Source organism: Aethalodelphis obliquidens, unplaced genomic scaffold (genome assembly GCF_003676395.1).
Source record: "Aethalodelphis obliquidens isolate GAN/ISIS:26980383/991018 unplaced genomic scaffold, ASM367639v1 scaffold14, whole genome shotgun sequence".
Taxonomy (NCBI): domain Eukaryota; kingdom Metazoa; phylum Chordata; class Mammalia; order Artiodactyla; family Delphinidae; genus Aethalodelphis; species Aethalodelphis obliquidens.
Genome location: NW_020837958.1, coordinates 39,240,108 through 39,263,375, shown reverse-complemented (window position 1 = coordinate 39,263,375; position 23,268 = coordinate 39,240,108). Strand labels below are relative to the sequence as shown.

Here is a 23,268-nt window from a genome sequence, read left to right as displayed (position 1 = left end):
CCGCCTGCCAATGCAGGGGACACGGGTTCAAGCCCTGGTCTGGGAAGATCCCACATGCTGCAGAGCAACTAAGCCTGGTCGCCACAACTACTGAGCCTGCGCTCTAGAGCCCGCAAGCCACAACTACTGAAGCCCACGTGCCTAGAGCCCGCGCTCTGCAGCAAGAAAAGCCACCGCAATGAGAAGCCCACACACCACAATGAAGAGTAGCCCCCGCTCGCTGCAACTAGAGGAAGCCCACGCACAGCAACGAAGACCCAATGCAGTCAAAAATAAATTAAAAAAAAAAAAAGAAAGAAAGAAATACCATGGTGGGTGCGTGGGTAGGAATAAGAATGGGGGTAAAGATATTAAATAAGATTGAAAAACTGAGACATCATTTTATTTTTGCATGGGTGAAAATTTCTACAATAAAAGATTTTTAAAAACCCTTAGGAAAGCATAAGAAATGAATGTTTAAAGCAGAAATGAATATATTACAATACAGAACTCCAATAAAACTGTTACGTCTGAGAGCTGGTTCTCTGAAAGACAACAAATTTAAAAAATCTGAAATAATTCCCTGGGAATACAAAGTAACAAAACAAGTCAAACAGCTAAAAAAGACCAGCTAGCCTGCAGGTCTTGGCTCTGCTAATCCAACATTTAATCTCCAGACCTCTATTAACTTTGATTTTGGCATTATTCCAGCATTCTGCTGAGGAAATACTTTGAACATTGTATGAGGTTGTGGATTCCACAGATCTGTTGAGTTTTGAGACAACTGGTTCTTATTTTTATATTTTTGAGAAACTTAAATTTTTAAAAATATGTTTCAATGGGATTTTGAAATATAGAAGAGACCGCTTATCATCTTTATTGTTCACTTTAACTGTAAGTCTATTCTCTGTGACGCAAATAGCTGCTGTGATAAATATTTGACTTACAGTTTTTTTTTTTTTTTTTTAAAGGAAATACCTAAGAGGAAATACTGCCCATATTCACAGTGCTTAACATTTCTAAAGGTAAACCACTTCTAAAGCACTCACTTTTCACAAAACACCTCTGGTGAGGAACACAGAACAAATTCTTTGCTCTAAGTCCAGCAAATGCTCCGTGACTCGCTCAGGTTCACAGTCAGTCAGTAATGGTGGGAGATTCCCAGCTGAGTAACCCTTATCCTCAGGGGCCCAAATTAAAGGGAAGCCCCAGCCACTGCTTGCTCATCTCATCGATGTCCCAGAAATCTTTGGCCTAATCCTCATTGGAAATTGCTCATATCTTCAATTTAACACAACCAACCAACCAACCTACTCATCAGCCTCATTTGATCCCTCTCAAGCACAGCTCTGTGAAGCAGCAACATCAGGGATCATTATCTCTTTTACACAATGGAAGCTGAAAGATGAAGTGCCAAGATTTAAAAACAAAAACCCCAGAGCAGAGAGGCTTTGAATACTAAGTATACACCACTGGGCAATTTGAAACCCTGCCCCATTCCCCACTAGGAATCCAAGCGCATAAAAATAAATGTATAGCAGTCGGGATCCATCAATAATCTCAACCCCCTCACCCCAAAATTGACCCTTATAAACCTAGCCTTGATCTAGTCTGCAACTATTCTCTCATTAACCCACGGCCAGTCTCTCTTTAGAGTGCAAATCAAACAAGGCCACCATAAAGCTCCTTGGGACAAGGCTCAAAACCACAAAAGGAAAGCCAATACCAGGAATGCTATAAACATTTCATTTTATTTATTTTTTTTTAAGAAAGTAGCTTCAGAAAAAGAGGAAAATAATCTAGGTCATATATATATATATATATATATATATATATATATATATATATATATATACTTTTTAATAAAATCCTTTCTGTAATCTTCATGCATGAAGACCCAGGGAGGCATGCCATGTTGTCTGTGACAGCCCTCACACCGCAGTCTCAGACCGTTACCTGGGGCTCCCCACAGCTGTGGGCAGCAGTGTAGCAAAAGCCCCCTGCCTCCCCCTGAAGCCCAGATCCTTGCCTGCCTCAGTGATGGTTTCACCATCTGGGACTGTAAATGGAGGGTGGGAAATGCTCTGGGCTAGAGTGGGAGGGACAGGGAGGGCTACCCAACCTGCCATGTTTCATCCAAACTCTTCAGGCAAATCCAGACAGGAGGCCTAGCAAGATGACTGAAAACCAGGCACCAAACTGAATTCTGGGAGTTTCCCAGAGATGTGTGATCTGGTACCAAGAGCTCCTGCACGGGGAAGGTTTGGTGTTCACAGAACATTCAAGGCAGGAAGAACAATCAAGCCTTGAAGCCCCACCCCTCGATGGCAGGCACTCACTTCTACCCTAAATGGGTCAGAAAGACCCTGTTCTGCCTCCTAATTCAGTCCAACTCTCTTCTGACGCCAAAAGTCAGTGTTAATCAACAACCTACTTCAGAGACAGATTCTCCTTCCTTCTGTGGATAGTTTACTTGTTAAGAGAGGACAGTCCTAGGTCAACACATTTGTCCCATCACCTGTCCCACTCCTTCTAAAGAGTCCTAGTATAAAAGGGCAGGAGTAGGAGTAGGGTAGCAGTTTGGCATCGAGTCACAAGATCCAGAATGGCTGACGGAGGAAAAGCATTCCCTGGTTCTTAGGGGGTGCGGGAATTCTGCCAAAGGTGCTTTACCGACGCTTTACTGACCATTTACAAAAAGAAAGGGGAAAAAAAAAAAAAGAATAGTCTTCAGGATGGTAAAAAAGAGACTTGGATCCTTTTTTGGGGGTTCCAAAAGCCCTTATGCTGTGTTTAGTATTAAGAAAGCCGTGAACAACTGGAGGTTGCTGCTTGGGCAGCAGGAAGGGAGGGTGGATTCCATGGCCAACCCAGAGAATGGCAAATGGTGCCAATCAACTCAACGTAGGGGACCTCTGCGTAGTGAGTGTGAATCGGCATGTGAGTGTGGTGTGCGGAGCCTGGGGCTCACTGGCTCCCCACAGTCAGTTCCCGCAGGTAGGACTGTGTGAGACTGCGCAGTTCCTCCAAGGCATAGTCCTCAGGCATGGGGAGCCGGCCAATGTGGGGAGCCAACAGGCGCAAAGGGACTCGCTGAGGGTCTGGCGTTGAGTCGGAGGTTGCATCAGGGGCATGCTGAAGGCTCAGTACCACCCGCAGCAGGTTGGCTACACGTTTGGCCATGTCTGGAGAAAGAGAGCAGAGTAAGCACCAAAGGACTGGGGGTGAGGTGTGGTTATAATAATCATAAAGACAGGCAATGAGCAGGCAGGAAGGGGGAGGAGGCGAGAGGCTGACCTGACTGAGCCAGGCGATCCTTGGCATTGTAACACTGGATCTGCTCTATCCGGTTGCACAGTGAGGTCACTTTGGTATGTAACTGCTCTAGCTCATAACCTGAGCAATCCACCTACAAAGAAGCAGAGGAACCAATTAGGCCAAGAGGAGCTCCCATCACTCCAATCCTACCCACAGACTGACTATGCAACACTCTGACACAAGAGTGAGGTGAGGGAGGGGAAAACCCAACCCAAGAAGCTGGCCGGCAGTGCCATGTCACCACCATCCAGCCTAGTCGCTGAGGATAAGACGAGACCTTAGCAATTATACACAACAGGAAAACAATATAGTGTACAGGGCCTAGGATTGGGCAAGTCTTGAAATCACCATTCGTGAACCATGTAACTATCAGGGTTTAACACTGCACCAAAAATCTACATAAATCTGGGTTCACAAACATGGTATTGATTTCTTAAGAGCACACAGTGAGAGGTGGAGCCCAAGCCAGCACTTAATTTAAGTCTCCTGACTCCAACTAAGAATCAGCATTTAATTATGCAGATATTAACAGGAATTGTGGCTTTGTTAACAACAGAAATCAATTACTTTCATGCCAAATGTTATGTGAAACATCCTCACCAAATCTCTGACCTTACTTTATCTCTCAACCCTAAGCTTCTCATTTAAAACTAGGGGAAAAGATGAGAACAAGGGGAGGAGACTGACTATGGACAAGGCTTAGGAATGTCCATTGTACACACTACTTGGCAATAAGCACCAAAAAATGTTTTAAAGTTTTGATAGAGCTGTCATAGTAACTACATCAAATTAGCTTCATCAAAATATCCCTCCTGGGCTTCCCTGGTGGCGCAGTGGTTGAGAGTCCGCCTGCCGATGCAGGGGACACGGGTTCGTGCCCCGGTCTGGGAGGATCCCACATGCCGCGGAGCGGCTGGGCCCGTGAGCCATGGCCGCTGAGCCTGCACGTCCGGAGCCTGTGCTCCGCAACGGGAGCGGCCACAACAGCGAGAGGCCCACGTACCGCAAAAAAAAAAAAAAAAAAAAAAATCCCTCCTACACTGACAGTGCTATCTCTGCCAATGAGTTTTTCAAGTCGTTGCTCAAGCCTTTGGAGGTCGCTATGGCTCTGTGGGCCAGGGAAAGGGGAAACTAGGCCGTGGTTTAAGGAACTCAGGCACCTGCTGTATATGATGGAGCATTTCGATGACCCGAATGTAGTCCAGGTAAACAAGCCCAGATGTCTCCCAGTCCTGGATTAGGCTGCTGCGCTCCGGGGGTGCCAGGTCTTCCAAGAACCCCTTCAGGTAGTCATAGTTCTCGTTAATAATGGCATCTGAAGAAACAAAATATTGACCAAAAGTGCACAAAGGAAGGACATGGCAGAAAGATCTAAGACAGGAAGAAAGGGAAAATTATGTTGGGTCAGACTTGAGAATTACAGTAGAATATTTTGAAATTCTCTTAAGAAAACTGTGAAGAATTTCTGGCTTCAGTTTCCCAAACAGATATTTCTGGTGTTGCTGAATAAAACTCCCTAAATAAACAAAGAGTTTAACATAATTAGTGAATATCAAGAATATTCCTGGCAAATGGGAATGTAACAATATTGCTGTTGACCCCGCCCCTCACCCTTACCAAGCATCTTCTGCACAGAGAGCTTTTACAAAGTGTGATCTGATTCAAGTCTGCCATACCCTGTTCTGATCATCATTTCTGGCCTGACTCATCATGGGCTCAGAGACTGGAAGAATTGGGGGTAATTCCAGGAGACACAGGCCCTAGTCGGAAGCACTCACCAGAAGCTAAGTGCTGGATGACGAGTTTGTGGCAGCGGTTCCAGTGCCCCGCTTTAAATAAATAGAGGGCCTCCAAGTGCCTGTCGGATTCCATGTGTGCTCGCACTGCTTTGGCCTCATGAATCCACTCAGCAGGCACACAGAGCTTCTCCGTCAGGAAAATCTCCTTAGCCCACGATTCAGGGGTCTCCAACAGTTGGCAGTGCTGCGTAAGCAGCTCTCGAACAGCCTTCTCACGCATGCTATAGGAGGAAAGGTCAGCTGGGATAAATCTCATTCTCACTGATGGAGAAGGCTGCCTCAGACAGCTCACAGTGGCCCGTGAGGCAGTCTCTTAAACTGCAGGTCCTGACCCTTAGCGGATCACCTCAAACTTCACTTAAAAAGCTATCACACCAGCATTAATTTTTAAAATGAAACAGAATAGAAGCATTCTGTAAAAACATTATATTTTCATGGTCAAAAAAGTCTGAAAACGAATACTCTTGGGAAGGTTGCCCACTACCCTGAAAAGGTTTTCTCCTGACTCGGCTCATTTCTTTCCTTTTTAAAAATTTTATTGGAGTACAGCTGATTTACAATGTTGTGTTAGTTTCAGGTGTACAGCAAAGTGATTCAGTTATACATGTACATATATTCATTCTTTTTTAGATTTTTTTCTCATACAGGTTATCACAGAATATTGAGTAGAGTTCCCTGTGCTCTACAGTAGGTCCTTGTTGTTTATCGATCTTATATATAGTAGTGTGTGTGTGTTCATCCCAGTAGGCTCATTTCTTTGTTTCCTTTCTCTAACAGGAGATGAAGGACTGGGATAGGGGAATTCTAGATCCACCGAGCACTCTGCAGTTTATTTCTAACCTCCTCCCTGCCCTCTGTCTCACGTGGTCAATGCAAGAAAACAAAGTAGTTTTTAAACATAAGGTCTCTTCCAGGTCGTTTTTTCCCTTAAAAGTCATCGGCCTTCCTAATTCATTTTCTCTTTACTGCTAGACTTAGGCTAAACTCAATCTTTCTGCTCTCAAGGCCACTTAAATAGAGTCCTTCTATGTCTGGGCCAAAGGATCAGTCATTTTAATTTCAGATCAAAGCTATTCTCCTCATCTTAGATTCTTTTCTCAACTCCTAGCTTTTTCAAAGGACTCCCAATCTCATGACAACTGCCTCCTTTTTTCCTCCCCTTTAGGAAATAGGATCTGCTTTCCCACAGCCAATCATCAATCATCCCATCAGCCAGCCTTTTACCACGTGAAATTCTCCATGACTGTGTTTAAATAAACTCAGAGGAAAATTCTGGGATCATTTTGTTTCCTGGTAAGGAGCAAGAGGAAAGAGAAATTCCTTAAAAGTAAGGTTGTGCTGGATGCTTTACACTTTTAATTCCACAGTCACCTTTGAATAGAGATTAATATTTAAAAAAACTGAGGTCTAGAGAGTGTCTTTACTCAAAGTCAAAAGTGAAGTAAGCTCTACCTTAGGTCAAAGTGAGTACATGGTGGAGCCAGAATTTAGAAAGCTCTGACTACAAAACAACTTCTTTCCACACCCTAAGACATGACAGATAGTACAGTACAATGATCAAGAGCACAGACTCTGGGTGTCTTGAGTTGAAAGGCTCACTCTGCCATTTAGTACCTATGTGACCTTGAACAAAAGTTACCTAATCTCTCTATCCCTTGGGTTGCTCATCTATAAAATAGATAGTAAGAGTGTCTCATAGGTTCATTATGAGCATTCAATGAGTTAATATATTTAAAGTACTTGCAACAGTGTATAAAGATATATAAAAGCATTATATAACAAAGTATTATATAAATGTTTTTGTTCTTAGTGTTATGCCATGCTGCTACCATTAACAAAAACCCTCCAACTTCATCTCATTCAAAGCATGGAACAGAGATGTTTCTCTGGTTTTTGTTCAGCACAAAGAACCAAAACATTACACATCTAAGCAAGATTGTATTGGTAAATAGGTAAATACAACACTATCAAACTTGAGGGATAGGGGTGGGTGGATGGAAAGGGAAGGGCCAGTAAAGAAAAAGCAGGGGCCCTCCCTGCCAACCATTACTCCACAGATCCAACTCGGACAGCACTATTTCTGCATAATTCTAAACATGCCACATTCAAGGAATCTGTGCCTAGTTAATGGGGTTTCTCCACCCGGGCATATCTTTCCTTCCCACTTAATTATTTCCTATACCAATTTTACACGTACTTTGAATCTTATCTCTAGAGAGACTCAGAGATTCTGCAGTTCACAGAGATCTCTTCTCCCTTCTCGGACTATTGGGAGGCCTTATGATAAATAGCACGATTTGGCACTTAATCAAGGGCAATATTTCTAACGTGTTCACATGAATACAGAGACAGTCTGGGCTGCAGGTTGAACTGTCTTAAGGTTTATCACAAGGCTGGACCCAAAAATACATTCTAAACACTTACTTGCTGAACTGAACCCTAAGAGACTGATTCCTTTGGCATTGCCCTGTAGCGCTGGATGCAACCAGTGTGTTTGATGGCTTCTCACTCACCTTGAGTTGTCAATGTGCAGGAGGACAAAGATGGCCCACTCCCAGAGCCCCTCACTTTCCAGCTGGCCAGCATAACTGGCCTGCAGCACACCCTCACACTGCTCTGAGAGATGGGTGTAGTTAAGAGCCCGTAGCACCTCCCACAAGTGCCAGCTTAGACGGTAATCCAAAGGATCTGCTGTTATGCTTCGAGGCTCCAGCAGCTGGTTGAGATCATAATGTCTGCAAAGGAGAATGTGCTGAGAGTTACCAAACCCAGCTAGCAGACCACCTGTACTGGACGAGTCAACTGTCTCAGCTACAGCTTACAAAACAATAAAGGCAGGCAGCCAGGAGCAGAAGCATCATAAGCCTTATAGTCTTCCTCCTCTAGGTTCAGCCACATTACCGATCTACCAAAAACCAAGGCACTTCGTCTTCGGTGGCTCTTCTACCAGGTTTGCTGGTAGTTGTTTGGTCTATTTTTACCATCCTGGTACAGGGAGTCTTCACAACTCTCTCCCTTCCATTCTTTCACTATAGTATCAATTACTTTTCTTAACGATTTAAAAAATACACGTTAATTCAAAAAGAGACATGTACCACAATGTTCACTGCAGCACTATTTACAATTGCCAGGACATGGAATGTCCATCAACAGATGAATGGATAAAGATGTGGCACATATATACAATGGAATATTACTCAGCCATAAAAAGAAACGAAACTGAGTTATTTGTAGTGAGGTGGATGGACCTAGAGTCTGTCATACAGAGTGAAGTAAGTCAGAAAGAGAAAAACAAATACCATATGCTAACACATATATACAGAATCTAAAAAAAAAAAAAGGTACTGATGAACCTAGTTGCAGGGCAAGAATAAAGATGCAGACATAGAGAATGGACTTGAGGACATGGGGTGGGAAGGGGAAGCTGGGGCAAAGTGAGAGTAGCATCGATATATATATACTACTGAATGTAAAACAGTTAGCTAGTGGGAAGCAGTCGCGTAGCACAGGGAGATCAGCTCGGTGCCCTGCAATGACCTAGAGGTGTGGGATAGGGAGGATGGGAGGGAGGGAGACGCAAGAGGGAGGGGATATGGGGACATATGTATGCATACGGCTGATTCACTTTGTTGTACAACAGAAATTAACACAGTATTGTGAAGCCATTAGACTCCAATAAAGATCTATCAAAAAATATATATATAAGTTATTTAGTATCTTTCAGGTTGTTTTACTATCTGAAGTTGCTGGAATGCTACTTCACCTGTTTGTTTGACCAGCTAACTAGTCTTTTTTGTTGTTGTTTTATTTTTTTAAATTCAGATTTATTTATTCATTTATTTTGGCTGCCCTGGATCTTCGTTGCAATGCATGGGCTTCTCTAGTTGTGGCACACGGGCTTAGGTGCCCAGTGGCAGGTGGGATCTTAGTTCTCTGACCAGGGACTGAACCTGGGCCCCCTGCGTCGGGAGTGTGGAGTCTTAACCACTGTACCATTAGGGAAGTCCCAATAGCTAACCAGTCTTGATGGTTATTTCCTTCTATGGCTTATAAATCTTACTTTTGATTTTGTCTACAGTATGTATTATTCTTTATATAGAAATCCAGGTTTGAAAGTCTCCCTACAGACTTTCACTTTTTTTTCTGCTGAGCGCCCAGGGACTTCAAAGACTCTGGACCAGTTTATGTGTTATGTTCTTAGCTTCCAAGTCCCAGACCATAAGAAGAGTAAGAACTAAGATCCCACACCTAAAAGTTTTAAAGATCTGGGCCTTGATTACCAACCAAAACTTTTCCCTTTCACCTAAGATCCCAGACATTTTACAAGTTCCTAACACCTCCCCAAGTAATGAGTAGTTTTTCTTGACTGGGCTGTCAAACTGAACTCTGTGTGATGATGGAAATGTTCTATAATCTGCCTTGACCAATAAGATAGCCACTAGCCACATTAAACACTTGAAATATGGCTAGTGTGAATAAGTAATTATATTTAAAAACTAATTTAAAGTAGTATTATGAGAATAGCGGCCATTATACAGTGCAGTTCCTTACAGTTTATGTAAGGGTTTTAGTCATAGCAATTCTACCTTACATGAGAAGAACACTTTATTATCTCATTCAGGCTTTGGTTTCTCTATTTCTGACACTTTGAGATATATACTTTTCTTCCTCTTCCTTTTTTCTTTTTTTTTGACATTAAAAAAATTGACATACAGGGCTTCCCCTGGTGGCGCAGTGTCCGCCTGCCGATGCGGGGGACACGGGTTCGTGCCCCGGTCCGGGAGGATCCCACATGCCACGGAGCGGCTGGGCCCGTGAGCCATGGCCACTGGGCCTGTGCGTTCGGGGCCTGTGCTCCGCAACGGGAGGGGCCGCGGCGGTGAGAGGCCCGCGTACCGCAAAAATAAATAAATAAATAAGAAAAATTGACATACAATAAACTGTACATATTTAGAATGTACAATTTTCATAAGTTTAAACATATATATACACCTGTGAAACTACCACCAAGGTCAAGATAACAAGCATACCCATCACCTCCAAAAGTTTCCTAAAGTCCCTCTGTGATCCCTCTCTCCTGCCCCTCCCTACACCTACCCTTCCCAGGCAACCACTGATCTTTCTATCATTATAGATTAGTTTGCATTTTCCAGAGTTTTACATAAATTAGAATCAAGCAGTAGGTACATTTTTGGGGGTATTTTTTTTTCTCACCGCTTCAAAAATAAGTAAAAGTATTTTGTGATTCACCATGCTGTTGCATTTTATCAACAGTTCATTCTTTCTTACTGCTGAGATAGTATTCCATTGTATAGATGTACCACAATTTGCTTATCTAATCACCTGTTGATGGAAATTTGGGTTGTTTCCCGTTTTGGACCTTTACAAATAAAGCTGCTATCAACATATAAATAGACATATGTTTTCATTCCTCTTGGGTAAATACCTACGAGTGGAATGGCTGGATCATATGTATGTAGCCGTATGTTTAACTTTTTAAGCCGCCAAACTGTTTTTCCAAGTGCCAGTATTATTTTACATTTTCCCCCAGCAGGGTTGAGAATTCCAAATGTTCCGCTTCCATGATGACATTTGGTGCAGGTGTCTTAATTTTTAGCCATTCTAATAGATGGGTAGTGGCATCCCATGACGGCTTTAATTTGCATGTCCCTGATGTCTACTGATAAAAACTTTTCATGGGCTTTATATGTACGTCCTCTTTGGGGAAGCATCCCTTTAAATATTTTTCCCAATTTTTAAATTGGATTGTTTTCTTATTATTGAGTTCAGAGAGTTCTTTACATGCTCTGGATAAAAGTCCTTTATCAGATATATGAATTGCAAGTATCTTCTCCCAATTTGTGGCTCATCTTTTCATTCTCTTAACAGTCTGTCTAATGAGTAGTAGTTTTTAATTTTGTTAAAGTCCAATTTATCAATTTTTTCTTTTATGGATGTGTTTGGTATCTAAGAAATCTTTGCCTAACCCACAGTTGCAAAGATTTTCTTCTAAGAGGTTATTGTTTTAAGTTTGACATTTAGGTTTATGATTCATTTTGAGCTAGTTGACTAATTGAGATAACCAATGAAACCAAAAGCTGGAGACAGACTAATCAAGAGAAAAAGAGAGAAAACACAAATACCAATATCATGGAAGAAAGAGACACAGCCACACATCCTACAGACATTAAAAAAGAATAAGGGGGCTTCCCTGGTGGCGCAGTGGTTAAGAGTTCGCCTGCTAATGCAGGGGACATGGGTTTGAGCCCTGGTTCGGGAGGATCCCACATGCCGCGGAGCAGCTAAGCCTGTGTGCCATGACTACTGAGCCTGCGCTCTGGCGCCCGCGAGCCACAACTACTGAGCCCACGTGCTGCAACTACTGAAGCCTGTGCGCCTAGAGCCCGTGCTCTGCAACGAGAGAGGCCACCGCAATGAGAAGCCCGTGCACCGCAATGAAGAGTAGCCCCCGCTCGCTGCAACTAGAGAAAGCCCGCATGCAGCAACAAAGACCCAATGCAGCCAAAAATGAATAAATAAATAATTTTAAAAAATGAATAAGGAGGGACTTCCCTGGTGGCTCAGTGGTTAGAATCTGCCTGCTAATGCAGCGGACACGGGTTCGACCCCTGGTCCAGGAAGGTCCCACATGCCACGAAGCAACTAAGTCCGTGTGCAACAACTACTGAAGCCCGTGCGCCTAGAACCCGTGGCTCCGCAATAAGAGAAGCCACCAAAATGAGAAGCCCGCGCACCACAACGAAGAGTAGCCCCTGCTCGCCACCAACTAGAGAAAGCCCGCATGCAGCAACGAAGACCCAACGCGGTCAAAAATGAGTGAATGAATGAATAAATAAATAAAAGAATATAGAAATGTTATAAAGAACTTTATGCTAATAAATTTGGTGACTTTGGTGAAACAGACAAATTCCTTAGGAAAAACAAATGAGCAAAACTGACTCAAGAATAAATAGAAAACCTCGACAGCTCTGTATCTATTAAAGAAACTGATTTTATAGTTTAAAAACTTCAATAAATTGGACTTTATAAAAATGTAAAACTTCTGTGCCTGTGTATTGGGAGAAAATAATTGCAAAAACACATTTATAATAAAGGACTTGCATCCTAAATATATAAAGAACTATTACAACACAATAACTATTAGGCGACCCTATTAAAAAAAGGGGGGCAAAAGGTTTCTAATAGATTTCAACAAGGAAGATATATAGATAGATGGTAAATAAGCACATGAAAAAATGCCTGCCACCATTAGGCATTAGGGAAATGCAAATTAAAACACAATTTTAATTATGTGTATTTTACCACAATAAAAGGCTGTATTATTCTATTATATAGTTAATTTTTTTTTTTTTTTTTTTGCCGTACGCGGGCCTCTGATTGTTGTGGCCTCTCCCGTTGCGGAGCACAGGCTCCAGACGCGCAGGCTCAGCGGCCATGGCTCACGGGCCCAGCCACTCCGCGGCATGTGGGATCTTCCCAGACTGGTGCACGAACCCATGTCCCCTGCATCGGCAGGCGGACTCTCAACCACTGCGCCACCAGGGAAGCCCTATATAGTTAATTTAAAAAAGTATTTAAATAAAGAAATGAAATGAAATGTGAGCTAATACTTTTGACTGGAGAAAACCACTCAGTGTTTCTGATAAGGTAAAAAGACAGCTCTGAGATAATTTTGATTATCTGATTAGATATCATAGCATGTTATTATATTAATTTCTTATTAAGCACACAAAAAATGACACACCACTATGTGCCCACTAAAATGGTAAAATTTTAAAAGCTGACAATACCAAGTTTTGAAGAGGATATGGAGCAATTACAGATCTTGGTGGGAATGCAAAATGATACAAACATTTTTAGATACAAATGTTCATAGCAGCTTTATTCTTAACAGCCCAAAACAAGAAAACTGTCCATTAACAAATGAATAAATAAATAAATTTCTGATACACATATTAACATGGATAAATCTCAGAATCACTATGCTGGGTAAAAGAAGCCAGGCACAAAAGATAACATACAGAATGATCCCAATTACATAAAATTCTATAACAGCAAAACTAATCTACAGTAATGAAAAGTCAGTCAGTAGCTGTCTGTGGTGTAGACTGATTGCAAAGGGACATGAGGTAACTTTTTGAGGGTAATGTACATGTTACCTTGATAGTGATGGTAGTTAGATTACATTAAAACATATCAAACCACAAATTCATTATGTGTAAAACTGTATCTCATTAAAGTTGATTAAAATAATTTTTAGATTTTTAAAAAACAATTTCATTTAAGTATAGTTGATTTAAAATGTGAATTTTTAGATTTCTAATTCCAGTTCCCATGCTCTTTGCACTCAATTACTGTAAGTTATATTTTGGTAATTTATATAGACTTAGGGCAATTTGACCACATATAAAAGGGAAAGGACTCCCTAGGGTTCATGGAACCCTCGAGTGACTATAACATATGGCTCTGATTTACCTGTCACTATAGAGTTTTAGAAGGTGAAAGCAGACATCTTGAAGAGGTCTCTGTGAGTCTTGCTCCTCCTCTACCACAAAGCCAGAGTCCTCCAGGTATGAGGGAAGTGGGCAGCAGGCATATCTGTCACCCTCAGAGGTATTCTGAAGAATTTGATAAAACAATACATCAGCTGCTAGTATGTTTCACTAGATTCTACTGTGTCTCAGTTACTCAGATGTGTATTAAGAATGGTGCGACATCCTCTAAAGGAGTGTTTCAAGGATTTTAAACTTATTTTGATCAGTGACATATTCCACCTGCCTTCAATGGACTGGCAAAGACCTCAGACAGCTCTAACCCCACCACCTTTCTTGCCACAATTCTTATTACACTCAATTTTTTTTAGTGTTCTCTTTTTCCTGACAAATACTTATAATTCTGGCAAATGATATCAAAGACAATAAAAATGAACAGTAAGAGAAGAACCAAATAATGGCATTAAAAACATTAATAATCCTTTAACCTCCAAATGGACAAGGAATATGAAATATAGTGATATTTAGAGGCAAATTTCAGACCTGCTAATTTGGGGCTATAATAAACACGAGGTCAGGCTGTATCTCAGGGAATTCCTGAAGGAATAAGACAGCATTAGGAATGAAGAAAAACCCTCCAATGTTGAGGCAGGAAAACAGCAGTAAGAAAATAAATTGTGGAAACTCATCGTATTAAACAAAATAGAAGCAGAAACTTGAAGAAGTTTCCCATCAGATTTCCTGTGTCCATTTCAATTCTATGGTACTTTTCAAAAAGCAGTTAGGAAAAAGTATTATGAAATGTGATTTGATGGTTTTTTCTCTGTAGTACTTTTCTGGCAAAAAGAGAAATCCTACCAGGACTCTTTTGTTTGGCTATACTGGATACATATACCTGAAATGCTTCTTCATACATGCTGAGTGCCTTGGAAATGGAGGCTGTTGGTGGGAGCAAATACCAAAGATGGATAGCCAGGGACCTTTTCCAATCCAACTGTGAGCACACATTGATTTGCTTCTGCTCTGAGAGCTGCCATACCTACAGGAGACAAAATCACCGTCACAGCTCTAAATTATACATTATCTTGTTATTGGCCAGGCCTGCACGTTGCTCACTTACTCAAGTTGATTCTAAATGATTTAAATAGCAGTGTTAATGATCCGGATATAAAATACACAGTCCCTTCGTGGCAGGTGATAGGGTGGACTTAGACAGTAAGTGCTGAGAAGAGGTGAGAACCACTCATTGACCACAGCTGCCAACTTTAAGATGTGAATAAATTCTGATTAGTGATTTCATTTTTGGAAATTGACTTTAAGATGGCAAGCAAAATGGGTAGGCAGCAAGAAAACTGGCTTAAAGTAATTATGATACATCATTCATAAAATGGAAGAGAAGTGGCTATTGAAAGAAGAGAAGCCACACAACATGAAAAATGATCATATTCAGTAAGTTAAAAAAAAGGTTGCAGAACTGCTACATATAATTCATTTTATTTGAATATATAACAAGTGTAAATATGCACACATATATGTCAAAATAGACTTAAAATGTGTCTAGAAAGACAAACAATGAATTATGTTGTTTATCACTATGATATGGGATATGGTGAATTTTAACATTTTAATTTCTATATAACCAGTATTTCTTCCCCACAATGTACATGTTGTACATTTAAAATTTGAAAATATTTCTGCTGAAAGTTAAATACAAGTTGCTTAGTTATATGTAATAGTGTACAATTTACAAAGATAGCTCTTTGCCTTAACCTCAAGCAATCCTGAACCTATGAGAAAATTTATGTAAGTTTATGAGAAAAGAGAAAAATACCGGTTTTCCAGCCAAGAGGGCAAAGATACGCAGTCTCTCCTCCTGGATGAAACAGTCAGCCTGGAGCTGATGCCAATCTACCAGCTGCATAGTAAGCAGCTCCCGGACCGACTGGCTGCCAACCAACTGGGATAAAAGAAGGGCAAGACGATGATCACCTACAAGAGAAACAGTTCTCTGGTGATACTGAGAATTTACAGACTTGGGAAAACACTTGGGGGCATTATTTTATTTCTTCTGGCCCTCAAGAAACACCTCTGACTGCTCTCTGCAGTAGTGCTAAAATACTGATCAAGAACTTAACGTTTTTGGCTTGGGTAGAAAACCTTCAAAGTATTGTAGCTTAAACTAATTACATATAGATTATATAGTACACAGAGTTCAGTGTCAGATCTACTATTATTTCTGTGACCCTACACAAGGTACCTCATCTGTAAAATGGAGGGAAGTATCATTTGATTCAAAGGTCTATAGTGAAAACTGAGATGACATAACTGTAAACATGCCCAACTAGCAGGTACTATATAATGACACTGAGAAATGGCAAACTCAAACCTAGAGGAAAAACAAATGTATGATATAAAGAAAATGGTTGAGTCTTTCACTCTCTAGAGTCCAGTATCTCTTTTAATAAAAAATTTTAAGTACAAAGGCTTGAGGCAATAAAAAAATTCTAGGGACTTCCCTGGTGGCGCAGTGATTAAGAATTGGACTGTCAATTCAGGGGACATGGGTTCAGGCCCTGGTCCGGGAAGATCCCACATGCCGCGGAGCAACTAAGCCTGCGCACCTCAACTACTCAGCCTGCACTCTAGAGCCCGCGAGCCTCAACTACTGAGGCCCGCGCGCATGCTTAGAGCCCATGCTCCACGACCAGAAGCCACTGTAATAAGAAGCCCGTGCACCACAACGAAGAGTAGCCCCCGCTCACAGCAACTAGAGAAAGCCCACGCGCAGCAACGAAGACCCAACACAGCCAAAAAATAAATAGATAGATAGATAAATAAAATTTATCTAAGGTTATAAAAGGAAAACTGGAAGACAGAGTCCCTACCTATTCTGGAGGAACTGGCGATCTTCCTGGGAAGTTTATACTTAACATTCGGGTTAGAAGACAAGGGCAAACGCACGATTAAGGGGTAGGGACAGTGAGTAGGAAGTAGGCAGGGGTGCAGAGAAGGACGGTATGCCCCACCTGACTGCTGGGCCAGGGAGCAGGCCTCACTGATCCTCTTGCCCGTGAGGTAGCTGAAGACAGCCTCCACAGGGTTGTCTTTTCGGGTTAGGGAGACTTCCTCCTCAATTCGAGGTGCAGCTGTATGGGACAGCCAGCGAGAGAAAGCTCTTCTTCGCTCCAGAATCTGAATGTATTCAGTGGGCTCATCCAGCTGGCTGTCAAGCTCCTTCAGGTGGCCCCATAGAGCTTCACATAATGTCCACGTTAGGCTCCAGTGCTTCACAACTAAGGAAGGGACAGGAAAATAATGCAATGACATGAAGCCATACAATAACTACAGAGAGGGGATCACTTCAATGTGGCATTAAAAATACATAAATTAATAAATACCCCAAACAACAACTCAAGTTGATTTCCCTGAATCTGTCTCCACCTCACTCACCTGTGTCTTACAAGCTCCAGAGGTGTGTGGTATTGCCTGCTCACTCCATGTATCCATGGTACTTACATAACAAATGTAACTCCAGGCTCCTTTAAACAGGTTCCTCTAGCCTAATTATGGCTACATATAGTCTCAAATGATAGAGAAAAATCCTCTAATTTGATCAAATTCTGTTCAAAAAATGCTTTAAGAAATATAAAGTGCTCTGAAAACTTGTGAGGGATTATTATCTGCTATAGGCACAGCCTAACATTTTAGTGAGCCTAAATGATACTGTTCAAAGCACTCAGGAGTAAACCAACTCTCATCTACACAATGTAACTATACAATAGTTACCACCTTCATTTTACAGATGAAGAAACTGAGGTACAGATCATTAAGTGACTTGCTCAAGGTTACAGGCAAGATGTAACAGAGCCAGGATTCAAACTCAAGTACTCAGAGTCCAACTCTATACTCTTAACCACTAATGCTATATTGCCCCTCACAAAGGAAAACAAAAAGGAAGCACTGTTTACCACCTTAAGCTACTTACAAGTATGCATTGGGAAGATGGCTCACATATTTGAAGAGATAAGACAACTACAGCAAACACAAAGAAATGAACATAAACAATTCCCAAAACATGTGGTATGGAACATTCTAAGAGTCCCCATTTTTCAGTAAAAGTGACGTGAAATGTTGTGTGAAACATGTAATTTTTCTACTTGAAATAGTAAGTGCCCAAATTAGAAAAGCCCTTTATGGAAGTACTGGTTCAGAAAAACATGATCAGAATCATTATAGAGAGGTAATAGTGAGAGAAGTCAGGAAGGGAAGTTATAACCACCAAAGTTGTTGGGAAGAACAAGTGGGACTTGAGTTGGACATGGAAGAATGGGTAGGACTTAGGTAGGATCTCTCTCCCGCTATGTTCTCCGGGTAGGGTAAGGGATCTAATTTTATAAGCCCACGGGATGTGACTGGCTACAGTTCCTTTGAACAGTGGCCTAAGAGTAATGATAAACAATGATGTGATTTCTTCCTGCTTGAGATTTTGCTCATCCCAACTCAACTACAGATAAAATGTAAGCTCAGGCATCCACCACTACATTGGCACAAGGAAACTGTGTCCTCCTATGAACATATGCTCCTACTCCTGTTCCTGGGGCATCAAGGGTTAGAAGTATAGTCCATACTCACTTTGTGGTTCCAGTAAGTCTCCTGATGCTTCCTTAACCCAATCTGCATAGTCATGAATGATAGCAACTCCCGGATTGGGGACAATGAGAGGACACAGCTCATCCACATGGACAGTGCTATGTTTTAATTTAAGCTCCAGAGATGTCTGGTATAATTGCAGGTCTTCATCCAGCTTCTTTTGCCTCAAACTGAGTTTTTCCAAATGAACTTTGAATGGAGACTCAGTTAGGCTACAAGAGAAAATAACAAATAAGAAAAGACAGATGGTAGAATTTTCCTACAATGAAACCTGTTTCTTTTTATAATTACAAAATAGGACACGAAACATTCCACTTTGATTTTAAAGAAAATTTGTTTCTTAATATCAAACTATAATGAACTTATTTGATATATATTGAGCAAATTACCTGACCGATGCATTCAGAAAAGAATCCTAAGCCTTCTTAGGCCAGATTATAATAGGCATAGGAGTGAGTACAATTAGACCTGGAAATGGCTCTGCATGTATATAGATACTATGAAATCCAATGGTCAAAAGCTAGTGTGGGACACCCGTTTCTCAAACCACACTTAACTCATTAAGTTATGAGTTATCAGTATCAAAAGTCATGAGGCTAAGCTTACAGATACTAAAGAACTGACTCTCAATTAAGATGAGCATACAGTTGAGCAGCCTTGATCCAATTTTTAGGACTGACATTAACAATCTCTAAAATATCATGACATCATGGATAACCTGGGTTTAGGATCAATATTCCTAATTGTGAGGTATAAGAGATGCTGTTGATTTTTTATTTCTTCAAAATCAACTTTAAAAACTAATAATAACAGGTGATCATAGTCACAATCTGTAGTAAAGATAGCAGTTTGTTACAATTATGAAAAGTAAATAGAAAAATGTTACAAATTTTACAAAAAACTGTATGCATACTACGTAATGACTACCAGAACACTATATATATTTTTATATATATATATAAAATCAGTACGGTAATATATAGTATATAAAGTATATACAGAACTATAATCATACATATGTAAATATTAATGGTGGGAACTGTGTAGAGATATATAACATGTATAATTATCAGATGTCATCTTATTTCCAAATACTTGTGTATGGATTATCCACAGTTCATACATTTACCTTATTAAGTCTAAGACACAGGGAATGTGCTTTAATGAGAATATACCTTACTTATGAAGATATTACCAATATCTAAGTGAGAAAATAGAAAAATGACTAATGCAATAAAAAGGATGAAAACTCAAGGAATGCTGCAGCATTAGCTTTGAGTCTGTTACTTTTCCACCTAAAGTTTAACTGTTAGATAACTATTCTATACTCTTCATACCTTGATGGTACAAATGGAGCTATTAATCATTTTAGCTTTTAATTATACAAATAAAATTGTGCTAAGAATATATCTAGAAAGATCACAAAGCAGGGCCCTGAACATGGGTCTCCTGGTGATGAAAAGCTTTTTCTCACCTACCACGTTGCCCTTCTCAAAAAGCATAAGAATACGTGACTCACGATTTAACAGCTACTGGATTAGGCAGGAATCCATATTCCATAGAATCAGCAATCTGATGATTTTCCAGTTCCTGAGGGCCACTCAGCTGTTCTCCACTATTAGCAAGAGTCCAGTTAGGGCCCCAACCAACCCGAAATGAGCGTCCCATAAACAGGGCCAGGTCCATCAGGAGTTTCCCCTTTCCATAGGTGACAGACTTTTCAAGAGGGACTAGGCCTGGTTGTCTGCGTGTACCCACTGTTTTCAACTGAACCTCAGGTGCTGGGCTGGGCACCGTAAACACAGAGGTCAGGGGTGGAGGGACAGACCAAGGGGATGTGGATGGAATATTCATCAATGACGATGTTCTGGGAGTGCGACACTCTTGTAAAGAGGCACTTGGTGAAAGAAAAGTTCCACTTGCAAATTTTGATTGTAGTAACCCACCCACTAAAATAAGGAAAAAAAAAAGACTATTAGAAAATACAGTCTATTGATTCTTGAACAACAACCATCAAGGCTGAAATTATAGTTTTATTAAGCTACTTAAATCACATACAGATGACCAGGAGTAGCTTATATCAGACTCTACAGAAATTCCTCTTTCACACAGGAAATCAAGGCAGGAATTCTAATGATGATGATGTCACCAACAATAACAACATTAATAACACAACTACTACTACTACTACTACTACTACTACTACTACTACTACTACTACTACTACTACTACTACTACTACTACTACTACTATTTAAAAAAACTATCTAGCAGTTATCTGCAGCAGACTCTATATAAGCCATTTATATACACTGTTTCATTTCATCCTTCAATAACTTTAAATGAAGAACATTACAGTCCTCACTTTATAGATGGGAAAACTGGGCTCAGTTAAGTGACTTGTCCAAATCCACAAAGCTACTAAGTGGCAGAACTAAGAGATAAACCCAGCTAAGTCTGACACCAATACTCATGCCCTTATCAGAATGCCAAATGTAACCTTTCTTAGTCAATATAAAAAGTTGGTAAGATCAAAAGTCAAATTCATACCACTCCAGTGCTCAATGTCAGACTTAAGAAAACAGAAACCTATCTGTGATTGCATATATGCCTTTCAGAGGCATCTTGTGATTGCATATATGCCCTTCAGAAGGATAGTTCTTGTTATTTTTGCCTGTTTTCCAATTTTATGTATTTCCTGTCTAAAGCAAGGACTTAGTTACTGAAGTATGAGATTTTCATGTAGTGTTCATTACGGAAAAGCTTGCTATAAATGTTTAACTGATGCTTTATTAAAGTATTTTTAAAAAGGAAAGTTAACTAGGGTACTCAAAAGAACTGAAAAATAAACATTTAGTTTTTGTTTTTGTTTTTGTTTTGGTACGCGGGCCTCTCCCGTTGCGGAGCACAGGCTCCGGACGCACAGGCTCAGCGGCCACGGCTCACGGGTCCAGCTGCTCCGCGGCATGTGGGATCTTCACGGACTGGGGCACGAACCCGTGTCCCCTGCATCGGCAGGCAGACTCTCAACCACTGTGCCACCAGGGAAGCCCAAACATTTAGTTTTTAAGGCAATATAACAAATATCTTCCTGGTAGTTCCTCTGGCTTTCAAACCGTTTTGAAATTACACCTGCTGAACTCCTCTGTTGATATCAATACTCTACCTCCAATCCCACATAGTTACAAGCCCACTAGAAGAGATAAGAAAAGCTTTAAAATGTACAGGCAACTGCTGTCCTGGGAATTTGGGAAGGTTTAGGGAAAGGTAGAAATCTGAAAAGTTTTGCACATTATAAGAAGCAACATTTGCCCCTAGAAAGCAATAATGATAGTGTTAGAACTGCACAAAAAGAGTACAGAGCAAGACAACTTGCTGATTCCTCTAAGGTATGATAAAAATTAGGAAATCTGAGCTTACTATCTAACCCACACTCATAAGCAAATAAAAACATGCCCCCCAACAAAACAAATGCTTTTTTTCTCCATACAACTTCTGCATCTGCACCAGTGACCATGTTTTTTAAAAACTGGCCCCACCTAACAGGTGCATTTATAAGAGTACATTTCTGCTTGGCATCATTATGTCATACACCTTTAGGGAGTTGTTTGCTAGAGAAGTCAACTCAGCTTAGAAGAAGATATGTGAAAAGCCAGACTTTACAGCTTTCTTGCAAAAGAGCATCTTTTACAGTACCTAATGAACGGGATTTTGATGAGTGAGTTGCTGAAATGGGGAGCCTGGGAGAACAGATTTCTTGAGACGTATCTGCTTTAGAAGGAAGGCGACTGAAGCGTTGATCCAGGACCATATCTACATCTTCTTCATCAGCAAGCAATGATGCTTTCATGATCTAAAAAGGCAATATCTATAGAATGAATGTGCTCCCCCAAATCCAAAGGCCATAAAAGAAAAATGCAGTTTACAACGACCAATTTTTTAAAAAGCTCTGTCTCAGGCTGTGTCCAGAGCTAGTATAATATTTGTGTGACTCTGTTACACTGTATGTGCCTGAAGGACAGAAGTTATATAAAACTCCTCTGCTTTGTATATACAGTCTCACCAGAGGCTGGCACACAGCAGTTGCTCACATGTCTGCTTAATGAATTAATTTCAAAGTCAAATGTAAGTCAAAGGCTAAATTCATAATATGACAAAAGGCACAGGCAGGGAGAAGTTGAGACACAGCTTAAAGAAACTTGTAACTACAATTTAAAAAAGAGAAAAAATAAACAAATGAACAAACAAAACTCCTGTGGAGCACTTTCCAGAGCTTCAAAACCTCTCTGTAAAGTAAATGAAATTAATATTTTATAGTGCTCACATTAAATGACTTGCCTAAAGTCACACAGTAACAGTTACAAAACTGGGGTTAGAATCCAGGTCTTCTGAATCTCACTATAGCCTTCCTCCCACGAATGGGAAAATGATGCCTAAACATGGGCCATATTCCTGGTTTTTCTCATTCCAGTGACCATTCAACGCTCTTAAGTGATTAATGAAAGGAAAAGCCTGATGTTATGAAGGGAAGATAAATATTAGTTTGGATTCCTGTTGTAGTAAGGGTGGGTTAGGACTTCACCTGTAAGACATGTGGATTAATTCCCAGTGAAGACGCAATGTGTGTTGAGGCAGACACAGGTTCCTGATCCTCAGGCACGCTCTCTTCTAACATGGAATCCAAAACTGGCTCCTGGGTGATATCTATCATGTCACTGTCCAGTTCCACAACCCTCCCTAACTGCTCCACCTCTGGGCTCTGGCTCTGTAGACAGCAGAAAGATCAGGGAGGCAGCATTAAACGACACCAAATAGACACAAAGCTTCTAGACCATATTTACTTTATTCAAAATATGATACAACAATATTAGATTCTGCCCATTCCATCATAATGTGAGGTAGCATATTTGCTAAAGAGGATTTAAAAATTACCCCCAAATTCCTCTATTAGTACTTGGGATCCAAATGAGGATTCATGGAATCACCCTTTTGTAATATTATGGTCTGGA

General features: G+C 40.7%; 1 protein-coding gene across 9 annotated transcripts in view; it reads right to left on the bottom strand.

Annotated features, from left to right (window-relative positions):
- Positions 1-2,016: 2,016 nt before the first annotated feature.
- Positions 2,017-23,268, bottom strand: part of NUP98 (nucleoporin 98 and 96 precursor) — a 103,939-nt gene continuing 82,687 nt past the window's right edge. For 7 of the 9 annotated variants that reach the window (XM_027115592.1, XM_027115595.1, XM_027115594.1 and 4 more), the window contains 13 exons: positions 22,842-23,024; positions 21,956-22,112; positions 19,779-20,208; positions 18,242-18,471; positions 16,636-16,902; positions 15,441-15,598; positions 14,505-14,648; positions 13,593-13,735; positions 7,610-7,831; positions 5,076-5,317; positions 4,458-4,612; positions 3,277-3,388; positions 2,017-3,164 (listed from right to left, as the gene is read on the bottom strand). In XM_027115592.1, the coding sequence (XP_026971393.1) occupies positions 2,947-3,164; positions 3,277-3,388; positions 4,458-4,612; positions 5,076-5,317; positions 7,610-7,831; positions 13,593-13,735; positions 14,505-14,648; positions 15,441-15,598; positions 16,636-16,902; positions 18,242-18,471; positions 19,779-20,208; positions 21,956-22,112; positions 22,842-23,024 (2,661 nt within the window). In that variant the 3' untranslated portion in view covers positions 2,017-2,946. The remainder of the gene's footprint in view (positions 3,165-3,276; positions 3,389-4,457; positions 4,613-5,075; positions 5,318-7,609; positions 7,832-13,592; positions 13,736-14,504; positions 14,649-15,440; positions 15,599-16,635; positions 16,903-18,241; positions 18,472-19,778; positions 20,209-21,955; positions 22,113-22,841; positions 23,025-23,268) is intronic. The other 2 variants (XM_027115598.1, XM_027115599.1) reach the window with 1 other exon arrangement.